We start from the raw sequence: 14216 nt of genomic DNA, 5'->3' as shown, positions 1-14216 counted from the left end.
ATACAGCTGTGCATGTGTGGATAGGATATATATATTTTTTGTTTATGTGTGTGTGTGCGTGTGCATGTGTGTATGTGTGTACGTGTGTGGGGGTTTGTGTGTATTCATAATTCGATGATGGATCGGTGCTGTTTGTGGGGCTTGGGCTGTGCTGTGGCCAACTCTGCACTGTGTTTACACCCAGGCCTTGTTAGAAGTACAAGACTTATGGGTAGTGCGTCCTCATAGAACCCCAAGATCACTCCCAGTAATCACCTGAACCTCCGCTTGCCTCCCGACCGGAGGCTGTCAGGGCTGGTTGTATCGTCGCTGTTCTATGCCCTGTCGTAATCTTCTCCTCTCATTAAAATGTCCCTTGTGACTGGAAAGCTACTCCTTTTACACTACCGGTCCACCTAAGGCTACATCAAAGCTATGTTGCTACGTGGGTTTGAGCTATGGAGTCTGATCCAGGTGCAGCTTATTATTATAAACTGTAGAGTTTATTTTGCATGTGTGCGCCTGTGTTTAATGTATGCCTCTAAAGCAACTCATAAAAGACAAGTAGCCTTTTCTGGTGGAATCCAGTTGTGTATTGTCAAATACTCTAACCTCATCGAGCCATTATCAAACTAACACCTTTTAACAAAACGAAGTATAGTTCCCTTTACTCATGTCTTTTTTAGTATCATTGTGTGAAATCGCTAATGAAATAAGGCTGTTCTTGATGATTTTGGTGGTCTATGACGCCCTCCAGTGGTAGAAAAAGTCAACACTGTTGAAACACTTGTAACTGTTAATCCTAATGCTGTTGAGTGATTTAATCACATCTGAATCCAGTTATTTATTTAACTTAGTTCACCCATGTAATAATAGATCTGCCTTGCAGTTCAATATCAAGATGTAGTATTTATTTTTTAACTCAGTGTCCGGTGTGTTGGGATCTTCCTGTGTGGTTTATTGTTTACTTTCATTTGTGTGTGTCTGTGTACACCTGTGTATGTGTGCACCTGGATGCGTGGGTGTGTGTATGCTTGTGTGTATACTTGTTTGTTTGCTTTCAAATCCTTGTGTGTGTGTGTTTCTCACCATGCTGTGGCCCTTGTGTGTGTGTTTGTGTTTCACACCATGCCCTGGATCTTGTGTGTGTGTGTGTGTGTGTGTGTGTGTGTGTGTGTGTGTGTGTGTTTCTCACCATTTGGCGAACCTTGTGTGTGTGGGTGTGTTTCTCACCATGCCGTGGCCCTTGTGTGTATGTGTGTTTTTGTGTGTTTCTCACCATGCTGTGGCCCTTGTGTGTGTGTGTGTGTGTGTGTGTGTGTGTGTGTGTGTGTGTGTGTGTGTGTGTGTGTGTGTGTGTGTGTGTATAAGTGTGTGTGTGTGTAAGTGTGTGTGTGTGTTTCTCATCATGCTGTGGCCCTTGTGTATGTGTGTGTGTAAGTGTGTGTGTGTGTGTTTCTCACCATGCTGTGGCCCTTGTGTACGTGTGTGTGTGTGTGTTTGTTTCTCACCCTGCTGTGGTCCTTGTGTTTGCTCCTCCAGACCAGATGCAGGGCACCGTGACCCTGAGGAACATCAGCAGCAGCACCTCTGGTCTCTACCAGTGCTCCTCCAGCAACGCTGTAGGCAAGAGCACCTGTCTGCTCAACCTGCAGGTGGTCTCCCGTAAGTACACACACGCACACACACACGCACACACGCACGCACAATATCGCTCCCACACATGGACAAAGACAAACAACAAACAAACACCAGAGAGACACCACAGAAACTTTCTGGTATTGTTTTTCGCTCGCTTGCTCTCTCTCGCTCTCCCTCTTGCAGAAATCCTCTTCTTAAAACCCACACACAAGCCTTTCCCTCATCCCCCCTCCTCTCTCTCTCTCTTTCGACCCACCCCTCTCTATCTCTCCCTCTCGCCCCCCCCCACCCCCCTCTGTCACTCACTCTATCTCTCCCTCCCTCTGCCTCCTTTTCTCTCAATCACTTTCTTTGTCTCTCTTTGTCTCTCTCTCTCTCTCTCTCTCTCTAACACCAACACAATAAATAAATCCACGCCGCGTGCCGCCGTGTTAGCGTGCTTCCGACAGGCGGCTGTGCAGTGCAGCCAGAAGTCAGAGTGAATGACAGGTGTTTCATAATCACTCATGCTAACTCATTACCACGGCACACCTTGACATTGTTATCATCTGCGTCCAGACACGATGACAGATGGCTTCCTTAATGAGGATTAGATCACACACACACACACACGCAGACACAAACACAAACACACACGGGTCTTTTATAGACTGGCGAGGCTGCAGCTCTTTACCGCGCCGCCAGACACGGGGAGAGAGAGACACACACACACACACACACACACACACACACACACACACACACACACACACACACACACACACACACACACACACACACACACACACACACACACACACACACACACACACACACACACACACACGAAGAAGATCCGCATTGAGCACTTTCTTCTAGGGACACTGTTTAATTAGGAAACATAGCATAGGCAGAGACGGAGGGAAGAAAGTGAACTACCAAACTTGTAGAACGCCGGCATATCTCCCCATAAAGGGTCCAGTATGTAGCGGGGCGATAGTCCTGTGGCTCTAATTAAACAGGGCTGTGAACAGCAAGGGAAGTCTGTAAAGTTTCCTACCTAATTGAGCAGCCCAAAGCCCTTCTTGTTTAACTTCACAGTGAGGCCATTCGTTGTGATCAGATAATCAGAGTGGCGCTCACACTCAAGGACAACAAAGGACAGAGGAATAACAGTGACGCACATAGGTGCTCAGAGATATTTAAGAACAAAATAAAATAGAAAATGGGATATTCCCGTTTAATACCGCTCCATCCATCGCTCCATATGTTTGTGTCCTGTCACTGCTGTCCCGCAGCATGCACTGCCTCTCCTCAAGCTGTGGAGAGGCAGATATATCTAGGGGTGACAAACATGAAGCTGTTCTGCATCCCCATGCCTGATGGCAGAAATTGTGCCACGCAAGGAAGGGTTGACATTAAAAAAACGAGTTCATAATAAATAAAAAAAAAGGCTGCCACTGGCGGATGTTTTAGGAGTGTTGGTTTTGAGGCGGCAAGGTTGACCGCTCAAAGCATAGCGGTCTCATTAAAAACAGGAAGGACGTTGTCATGGGAGCAACTTTTTGCCGCTCCTTCACTGGTTCCCTTGCTCTCTCCCATCCTCTCCGGATTCTCTTTGGCCTCATTGTTATTTCTCTTTCTTTGCTGTCACCTCTTTTTTTTTTTGTCTCCTTCAACCCCTGTGTCTACAGCCGCCCCCACCCTCTCTTTCTCTCCGACTTCCTCTCTCTCTCTCTCTGTGTTGCTCTTTACTTTCATAGCGCCAGCAGGCCTATAGTTTGGGGCAGATTTAGATGGCGAAGCTTCTGACCATTAGGCTAACGGCCAGAGCATTAGCATCAATGTGTTATTCATGGTGCATTCTTCACAGTGGCTTCGTTTTGAACAATGTGGAGCGTCCCAGCCACACGAGGGTAATGGGCAGCCATTAGATCATCAGGTGTTAGGCTTAATTCTCCATTGTCTTTTTCCAAGCCGTTAGAAGAAGAGAAGGGGAAACATGTGTAATGGGTTATTTCCCAGGCAGGACCGGCAGTAATGCATGACATGAATGCGTGATCGGCTTGTTTTTTGTTTTTCGGTTTGCGAGCACTATTTGTTGAAACATTTGTTTAAGTGCATGCTAATGCGTTTGCGTAATGCTTCTGGTGGGTAGAGCGGAATACTTTTGCCATCATTTAAAGTAGCTGACGGTGCTTAGCATACTAAACAGCAGGATTGGAACTGAAAGTAACGGCAATATTTGAAATGCCAAGCAGCCATCTGTGAAAAATTACCCGTTTTTGAAAAATTATTCCAATGACACAAGTTTACATTATCCAGCTCAGCTTATTCATCTGGGCGGTATACTGTTTCTGTAAAACGATGCGTTGCTGCTTCTCATTCCCAGTCCTATAGAGCCACACATGCATCCCAATATTAACAGTAGACACATCCCTGCCTAGATACACAGTCATGTTCAGATTAAAAGCTAGCCTATCATTGCGTAGCATTGAGGTTTGAGTAACAGGAGCGGTTGTACAATAGAGCATAGTTTCAGAGTGAGAGGAGGAAGTAAACGTGGCAGGAGAAGGTCGAGCCAAGCTATGAATATATGCATGTCTGTTTTCTTATGGTCCTTTCTTGTGTCCCCACCCCCATCTGTGTGTCTCAGCCCAGCCCCAGAGCGTGGGTCTGATAGCGGGGACCATCGCCACGGGGGTGCTGGCACTCATCATTTGCTCCCTGCTGGTGGTGGTTTCACTCTTCTACTGGAAGAACAAGAACAAGTACGACGAGGAGGAGATCCCCAACGAGATCAGGTCTCTCTCCTCCTCTCCTTTATCTCTCTTTCTTTCTCTGCCCCTCTTAATAAGTCTCTCTCTCTCTCTCTCTCTGTCTCTCTGTCTCTCTGTCTCTCTGTCTCTGTCTCTCTCTCTCTCTCTCTCTCTCTCTCTCTCTCTCTCTCTCTCTCTCTCTCTCTCTCTGTCACTCTCTCTGGGACGCTCTCTCCTCTTTCTCTCACTCTGTCTTTGTCCCTCTTTTTCTTTCTCACACACACTATCTCTCACTCCCTCTGCCTCCCGTTCTCTCACTCTCTCTTCCTTTGTCTCTCCTTCCCTCCCTCTCTCTCTTTCTCTGTATATGATGTATCTCCTTCTCTTTCAGGTGCACACACGCACGCACGCACGCACGCACGCACGCACACACACACACACACACACACACACACACACACACACACACACACACACACACACACACACACACACACACACACACACACACACACACACACACACACACAGGACTCCCTGCAGCAGATGTTTTTGCTAAGCACCGTTGCATTTACAGTTATAATGATAGCCTGTGGGGGGCAGGGTTGGTAAATAAAAGTACATGGTCGTGAAAAATGAAAAGTGAAATTTCTCGCCTCCCACCTTTCCTCTTTTGCAATAACTGAACTGGCAAGTTACGCCCTAAACCCACTGAAGCCTGTGGTGCATAGTAATGCAGATTGAAGCCATCAATCTGATGGTTAGTGCAGGCGTAAGCTGTATGCCTTCAGTACTTGTTGCAGTATTGCCAATGTGCAGCATTAAGAAATTACAGTGGCAATGAGATGCACAATACAAGAAAGACATTTTAAGTTCTCTTCAGTAGAATTCCCTGCCATTGCACAAAGAAAACAAAACAGATTCAAGATTGAAGTTGGATTGAAAGACTTTATTCAAGTTTATTTTTTCTTTTCTTTTTTTTCTTTTTTATCGCCACAACCTAATTTGTCTTTTGAAACATTCTGCTGAAGCTCTTTGAGTTGTTCAAATTGGCTGCAATTTCTCCTCAAAATTACCTCATTAATCAATTTGTAGATAAGTCATTGTTGCAATATTTCAAGCACGGGTTGGCTGGTAGGATAACATCTGCTTCATTTTGGGCCCGACTGCCTTCCCTGCATTCACAATGTCTTCAGCACATCTTCCTGCCTCGGGCCGCTGATGCTTTCCACTTACGCAGCAAATCACAATGGAGATTTTCCCTCGGACAAATACATCAGGTGCCAGGCGCCGCGACTGCTGCATTACTTAGAAGAAAACCCTCTGTGGGGCAGAGAACCCTTTTTAAAAAGATACCCGGTCGCGTAAACAGCGCTTGAATTTCATTATCGCAGATGTGCATTCCCCAAATGCCCATTTAGAAATCGGTAAATGTTTTAATCAAATGTACGAGTGGTGGTGAAAGACGATGGGGAACGGCCATCTGTTTCAGGCAGGAATAAATGACGGGAGAACGGCGATTGCTCAGATGTGTCAGTGCTGAAGGAGAGCCTTGAGGTTACCCGGCAAGGCTAAGACGCAGGATGTTATGTTCCATGATGGAGGATTGGCAGTTGACCTCGTTGAATTCTTAGCATTTTTAATCAGCAATGTTTCTATGTTTTCAGTCCAACCATTTGCATGGTTGGATCAGATAAGGTTTGTAGAGGGATTTGGCTTGGTCATGTTTTTTTCTATCCACCGCACTTAAAAACCCATTGCATCGAGTTTATGGCAGCAACGGGCAGCACTGATGCTAAAATTGAAATGCTTCAGAACCTGAATGATTGTCCTCTTTTATGTAGTAGTTTAAAGCCAAGCTATTCATTTTCTTGTTCAGTTGCAGCCTTTAAATAACAACAACAACAACATGCAGATTTATATCTCCGTTATCGTAAAGGAAAACATTTTTCCCAAATGGGGAACAAGCCAGCAGGAGGACGCCATACCACTCTCTACATTGACATCACATTTATTTATTTAGCTGGCGCTTTTATGCAAAGTGACTCACAATAAGTGCGTTCAACCGCAAAGATACACCCCATAAACGCCACCGACCATGAGAGCACATACAAATCAGGAAAATAGGCTACGAGCCTCAAGTGCCAACATTTTAGAAACAAGAGATTAGCCTTTTTCACGGGGCCAAGAAGCAGTCTGAACAGATGAGGTTTTCAGTCCGGAGCGGGGGAATGTGTACGCTCTGTGCGGTCGTGATGGAGTCAGCGGGGGAGTGAGCTCCCCCGCTGACTCTCCCATCAGGACCACTCAGACCATACACAGGAACCATGACTCCAGATGGGGAGTCGGCAGGGGGGGGGGCCTCATTCCATCTCTGACCGCGCCATCGCTGAACCCTCTCCTCCGCAGGGAGGACGACCTTCCGCCCAAGCGCTCGTCGTCGGGGAAGGCGTTCCACGCCGACGCGTCCTCCTCGGAGAACGACACGCTGACCTCCACCAACACCTACAACAGCCGCTACTGGCACAACCCCAAGCCCAACTACGACACCAACTCCTACACGCGCTACAACGGCGACACGCGCCACACCTTCTCCACCGCCGCCACCCACGGCACACACCCGCAGCACGTGCACGGTCAACACCCCGGCCACGCCCACCCCCACGGCCACGCGCACGGACAAGGGCACGGCCACGGCCACGGTCACGGGCCGGCGCCGCAGCCACCGCCGCCCCCACCGGCGTCGTTGGCGGCCGGGGCGGTCTCGGCGCCGGGCTCGGCCCCGCTGCCCCGCCACGCCCCGCCCCAGCTCCAGGGCACCACGGCGACGCTGACTTCCTCCTTGGCCAACGGCGGAAGCCACACGCTGCCGCCGCCCAAGACCCTGGTGGTCACCACGAACTCGGCCCCCTCCCCGGCCGTGAAGACGCGGAGCAACGGGGCGGCGGGCCACAAGGGGGCGCCGGCGTCGGCGCGCGGCCAGCACACACACTCGTACGCGGTGAGCCAGGCCACGCTGGAGCGCATGGGGGCGGTGCCCGTCATGGTGCCCGCCCAGAGCAGAGCCGGATCGCTGGTATGAGGTACGGGATGCAGTGGGGGTGGCGGGGGGGGGTGGGGGAGATAAACGCTGGCCTCTGAAAGCCCCCTCTTTAACCCCACTCAGGTCTTTTCCAAATCAAAGTGGAGACGGACGCACGCCCTCACCTTCCTTCCCGCCGCGAGATCAATGGAGAACTCACTCTGGATCGTTCCTTGAGACCGTGCAGCCCAGGACAGCCTTTTCCCTTTAACCAAACCACACCACTCTTGCTGGTTTTGTTTTTCTTTTCCCACCTATCTGTCGATCTCCCTCTACCTTTTTATTTTTTATCTCACTTCGTGTTCAGAGAGTGCTTGTAGGTCGTGTCCACAGCCACCGGGGCGGGGCTGATTCATGGGCCCCAGTTGTCACTCCCGGTGGCCAGGACGCCCCCTTAATGATGTTGGTAGGAAACTCAGAAGGACCGTATCCCAGTGAGTGGCCCAGAGTGATTCACAGATCTCTTACAGAAGAGGAAGCCATTGTGACTGAATCATGTCAACGACTCAGCAGCAACAAACAGGATCTTCATCTCCATGTGTGTGTGCGTGTGTGTGCTTCTGTGTGTGTGTTTGTGTGTTTGTGTGTGTGTGTGTGTGTGTGTGTGTGTGTGTGTGTGTGTGTGTGTGTGTGTGTGTGTGTGTGTGTGTGTGTGTGTGTGTGTGTGTGTGTGTGTGTGTGTGTGTGTCCATCAATGCATGATCAAACGGAAACAAGCTTGGAACTCGAACATTAAAAGAAGAAAAACTAATGATTAATGCATGTGTGCTTTGTTTGAAAAATCAATTTGAGATTATTTGCAATGCTTTCTTCTCACGTTTTTTATTTTGGATTTGAACTAAAACAGTGATGCAGATGATAATGGTGATGAGAAATGAATTGTTGTTGTTAGAATGTGTTACCTGATGCTATCTGAATGAAGAAATTAACATATACTTGTTGGATGAAATATGCACGGAAGGTTTATTAGGAGATAAATAATGGCAATTTCAAGGGTTGGGGCTTGGCTGTCAAAATAGTTTTTTTTAATATTTTGCATCTTATTTTACATTATTAACCATTTTCTTTTAGGTTTTTGCACTTTTTTAAGCAATTTTCTATTTCACTTGCTCTATTATACACCATACCTGTCTCTTTCAATTGCAATGCATTATCAATGGCGGAAAAAATATTGTTTTGCACATCCTATTGTTAAAGAATTGTTGCAAGGTATACAATGACATTACGGAAAGCAATGGCCACTGGTAGATTCAACAAGCGCTATATGTTCCTGGATAATTGCACAATAATTTCCATATAGATCAGACTGGTAAATTATATATTTTAAGGTATGGCTCAAGTCCACAGAGCCATCAATTCAGTTTATCTCCTATCAGTGCTGCTTACAAAATATGAGGATGTCTACTTTCATAAATGAAGTAAGAGAAAATAGGAGGAAGAGAACTAATATATATATATATGTATGTATATATACAAATATATATATGAAAGACGCAAACAAAACAGTTTTTTACTGTATATATTGTATCTAATACTGATAGGCTATGCTAAGGGAGTAAAACTATTGATGATCTAATTCTTAAATGTACAATGGATGATTCAATTACATCAAATACTGTGTCTTAAATGTACGAATTCTTTGGGTTTACAGTAATTTTTTACAGTTAACACTATTTTAATTCTATAGACTATTTTTAGATAAGCAGATCAATTTTTTTTCATCAATCTTCTTATGACCTATTGACCCTATTTTAATTGCGGGTTTCGAGTTAATTTGAAACACTCTGAAATACCATATGTTTCGCCATATGTTTAGATACAACAGTATTTATAATAATTTTCTAACCAAGTTACTAGATAAACAATACTATATAAACACATTAAATCCATTGGAGAAAATGAATAAATGTATACGTGTGGAAATATGTAATTGTCCCAAAGTCTGCCAATCCTTCTATAATCTTGTTACAGAACATTAATAATGATTACCTTCCAGCAATGATGCAACTCCATGTTAAAAGCTATTCTCTGTTCAAGTTGAAGTTGTCTCTCGTTTTGTTTTGTTGTCCTGAGGTGCTGGCACACTGCCTCAACAAACACTCGACTGATAAATGTCGGCCGAAATTGGCCCACAGCAATTCAGCACCGCCACGTCAAGAAACCTCACCAGCCCACCACCACCAACTGGAATGGCCCGATGTATGGGTATGCTGGAGCAGTGTGCCAACTCCTTGATCAGGAACAGACTTCATTAGCAAACAAGGCCAAGAAAGAACAAATCAAAGTCCCTGTTGTCACGGCTTTGGATTCCGCCGCCACATCTTATTGTTATTAAAAATCACCAAGTCCTTTGCTTTTGGGGTTCTTTCCACTCATCGCACCCTGCATGACTCCCCCCGCAAAACAAATGTGCACAGCGCCGTGGTGTCAGTGTAGGCCGGCCACCCACCTTCTGTGACAAGAGGCGATGGAGAGATGGGAATTCTATTCCAGGGAACACGCATTGCTCTCACTCTTCCCTGGGGCAGCTGAGCGATAGATCCACCCGATGCTATATTGTGTTTTTTTTCTAAATGCGTTCTGTGTGCAGAAATTCGCTGAGAGGAGAATATGAGAGCAGGAGTTTGGCACTGCTGCAGACTGATGAAGGGAAAAAAGTATGAATAGCAATTAAATAACTCTATAAACCCAATAAATATTCAGATGATGAGAGCAGCAAGCCAAGCCAGGCAGCCATGTGTTTCAAATTACAGATGATGCCGTCCACCTCTGAGACAGCCGTAGAAAATTAATGAGATCCGCTGCGTTTCAGCCATCACCCCAGTCGTTGCATATGCAGTTGTTTTCCATATTTTTATTGTATTCATGTTTTTGTTTCATAATGTGTCAATAATATAATAATATATTGAGACCTGGGTCAGATATCCACCAGTCAAGCTGCTTGGTGTGGTTTGTATTTATCACATTGAGTATTATAGACTAAAGTCTATCAATCATAAATAAGAATTATTATGATAATAATAGTTTGACAATTTACTGACTGTTGAGTATTTCTAAACCAAAGGGAAGTTCTAAAAGTTTTCATTCAAAAACTTTGCTTTGTCATTCACAATGGTCATTATAAGAAATGTCAATGTCGAGCAATATAGAATTTTTCACATTTCCCTAATAAGAATTCAGCTCCTTTTATTGTTCCTGCACAGTGCCCCAAAAGTCTGCTCTGCAGACACATCCATAAACACACACATACACACAAAAACACACCAACCTCAACAACCATCCACATACACTCATTAACACAGCTGAATAAACATGCACACACACACGCTCACAAACACACACACAGCACAGTGTGGTCGAGGACATTAGGGGAGCTGGCGTCACTCAGATGATCAAAGATGTTCTCACCTCAGAACATCACACCCAACCCTTTGTAGAAAGAATCAAAACAGCCGCACTAGTAGCAGTAGCCGGACAGCCCTGCCAGAAGCTGCAAGACCTGGCTTTAGGAAAATATAATGAGAGAGCATGTGCCTACAGGCCCCCACTCTCTCACACCTCACACAACCTCCCCCCACCCTCTGTCTGTGTCTCTCTCTCTCTCTCTCTCTCTCTCTCTCTCTCTCTCTCTCTCTCTCTCTCTCTAATACACACAATCCCGCATCATCCCTCTCTCACAATCTCTCTCCCCCACATCTTCTCTCCCACTTCCACCCCCTTCCCTTTCCTTCTCCTCCTCCCCCTGACCCTCTCTCATGGCCTAACCTTCCCTGGTCATTGGTCTGAGAAGGTGAGGAGGGAAGTCTGCTTCTTCTCCTCCAGTGGTTTCCAAAGGTTGACAAAGTTTGGAGGTCCCTGCCATGTTTTTCTCTTTCGTGTCAAAACAACTATATATCTAAAAAACAAACCTCCTTACTGGGACTTTTTCATTATTTTTCATTCTTTGTTTTGGTTGGTTTGGTTGCTCTGAATCACGAGGCGAGTCATGGATTATTGAGCTTTTGTTCTGACTCTCTGTCAACGTCCAGGTCATTTAAACCACAAGTGGTACGATGTCATTTGGTTGAATGCTAGTATGGTGTTGAACATAAATCAACGGCAAAGGGGTGCAAAATACCACAGAGCAAAGAACCCATTGTGTAAATATTCAGAATACAACCTTGTGCTTAGTGTTTGGATGGATTGGAAGTCGGAAAACGAGTGTTGGAGGAGGTTGTAGTGAATAAATCATGTTAATACATTCTAACCGGGATCATGTCATGTTTCTGTTTTGCTGTGTGCCTTCTGTCTGCATTTATGCATGACACACTGCATGCCTTCCGGATTGCGGTGCCATTTCTGGATGTGTTAAAAGGATGATCACTGGTGATGCCACTATTTTTTACACCAATGGATGCTTGCCATAATTATAGCTCACTAGTTCATTTAATTATGATCTGCATTGTATTACTGCATAATGGAATCATATTAGCCATGTTCTGACTCAAAGGAGATGTACAATGCCTCCAATGCATTATATTGAATGAGGAAAGACACTAGTATAATTGTTGGAAAGCTTTCAGACTCAGACACCCATGCTAAACCTCTTAACGTTTCAAATGGGTCTGCTTAGGCAAAGCCAATGGGGAAATAGGCTTTTGTAAATTAGCTATTAAGAAATGCCTCAAACTTAATGGACTTGGAATGCCTTGCATGTTTGGTTGATGCAGTAGGGGAACCAAATGTTTACTATGTAATCGCAAAGGTTCAAAGTCTTTAAACATTGTTTAATTAATTTTTCTAATGTATTTCATCCATAATCTGGTGCGCAAGCTTTGTTTAAGCACGCTAAGATCTTTAGCTTGTATAAGAAGGAACCTATTAAACAAACCCATTATAATGTGGCCATAATCTTTCATTTGATCATAAACCAGCAATGCTGTCGAGGGCTGATTTATGAACAAGTCGAGGCGTGTGTTGCATGTCAATTCTATAATTGCTGGAGAGCCATCAATAACCTTCAGAATGTTAGGAACGCTGTTGTGGCTGTGGTTTGCTGAACAACACAAACAAGCCATGTCAACCAAATACTGCAGTCTCGACGGAATACGTTTGATCGAAGCAGTTATAATAATCCATAAAACTAATAACGAGGTGGTGATGAATCCCGTCACAGTGTCTCTTTTTAATTTTAATCAACCGGGGACGTCTTTGGCTCCCTCACAGCATTTGGCTCCCTGAAGTCTTAGCCTCGTTTATTCTTTATTTTCTTCCGCTGGACATCATCCTTCTCCGTGCTTCGCCCTCGGTCAACCCCCCCACTGCTGTCTTGTACGGCGCTAATAAATGTCCGCAAAGCCTGCCATGCCAGCCGTGAGTATATATATTTCAGCCCGCTAGGTCGGGGCTGAACACGGCACAAACCTTTTAACTTTATTAAACTGTCCAGACACTGTGGTGTTTTATGCCGTGATTTTTTCTTTTTTCACATAGGAGTCTAGTAATCGGAGCCCCCTTTTAGATCGGCACGGGTTACTAACCCGACTTTCAACTCCTCCTTTCAACTACTTCTTTCATTTCCTCTCTGTCGGTGCTTTTCCATCCCTCACTCTTTCCCTCTTTTGTCTCTTTTATCACAGTTGATCTCATTCTCTATCATCTCTCTCTCTCTCTCTCTCTCTCTCTCTCTCTCTCTCTCTCTCTCTCTCTCTCTCACACTCACACACACACACACACACACACACACACACACACACACACACACACACACACACTGTCTCCAGCTCCCCTGTGCGCTGCTTTTAAATCTAATTGATGATATTAAGTACAATCAGCCACAGGCTCATGTCATACCCAGACATTTCCTTCCTCTGTGTGCTTTCAACTGGCCTGGATGATAGCTCAACAGTGGGCGGGCAGAAACATCCTCACAGCCAAATGTTCTTCTGGTTGGTCACTAATGTTTGAAAGATGGCTTTCAAAGTCACTGTGACATTGCGTGCACTTACCTGCGTGCACTCGTACACATGCGGTTGCCAAGTCTGTGTGTGTGCCTGCGCGCGATTGTGTGTGATAGTGCATATGTGTCCAGACAGTTTGAAATCCACAGTAATATACTCGGCATTAGTGTGTCAATTGCCAGCATTTTTCGATATAATACTAAGCAATAGATGATGGAATAGGATGTGAAAGACAGGACTGGACTGAGGGACTTCACTGAAGCCCTGAAGTTCCTCAGAAAGACCGGACTGGACTGAGGGGCTTCACTATAGCCCTGAAGTCCCTCAGTAAGACCGGACTGGACTTTTGTAGCCGCGAGGCACTGGTGCACTCTCTGGCACATCATCTCAAGTTGATATATATTTGAGGCATAGGTGTAATTTACACTGGAGACGCTGGGGACGAATAAAATGTTACTCCGACCCCATAGCGATCCCCCACCGCATTGCCTTAAATTGCATGAAGACCCTTGAAAGAAGAGATTTCCTCTGAGCCCGTATGTCCCCATCATTTTTCAAGGCGGCGACACCCTTGGTTAGGTGTTCTTTCCCGGGTCTGGTATTTAACAGGCCCGATGAGCTTAAAAAGTGACTATTTGTCTACAATGGCTCATTGATTGCTTTGACTTGATCATTAGACATCTTTGCATTCACATTGTGCTTTCTTTGGTAGCGGCGGGGGTTGTGAGATGGGACCTTGATGTTATGAAGTTCCCCGGACTAAAGGAGCGATCGCATCTCTTTCCAACCCACCCTTACCTGTCTCTGGGCATGATTGACTGCTCTATTGGAAGGGTG

At 45.5% G+C, this 14216-nt stretch overlaps 1 protein-coding gene across 1 annotated transcript in view; it reads left to right on the top strand.

Annotated features, from left to right (window-relative positions):
* Nucleotides 1-11686, top strand: part of igsf11 (immunoglobulin superfamily member 11) — a 94516-nt gene extending 82830 nt beyond the window's left edge. Inside the window, exons 6-10 of the mRNA XM_060074332.1 lie at nt 1522-1644; nt 4256-4403; nt 6768-6998; nt 7086-7441; nt 7525-11686. Coding sequence (XP_059930315.1) covers nt 1522-1644; nt 4256-4403; nt 6768-6998; nt 7086-7440 — 857 coding nt within the window. The 3' untranslated portion in view covers nt 7441; nt 7525-11686. The remainder of the gene's footprint in view (nt 1-1521; nt 1645-4255; nt 4404-6767; nt 6999-7085; nt 7442-7524) is intronic.
* Nucleotides 11687-14216: the final 2530 nt, after the last annotated feature.

This window comes from Gadus macrocephalus, chromosome 16 (genome assembly GCF_031168955.1).
Source record: "Gadus macrocephalus chromosome 16, ASM3116895v1".
Classification (NCBI taxonomy): domain Eukaryota; kingdom Metazoa; phylum Chordata; class Actinopteri; order Gadiformes; family Gadidae; genus Gadus; species Gadus macrocephalus.
The sequence above is the reverse complement of the archived record's forward strand: the minus strand, read 5'-3'. Positions and strand labels throughout refer to the sequence as shown.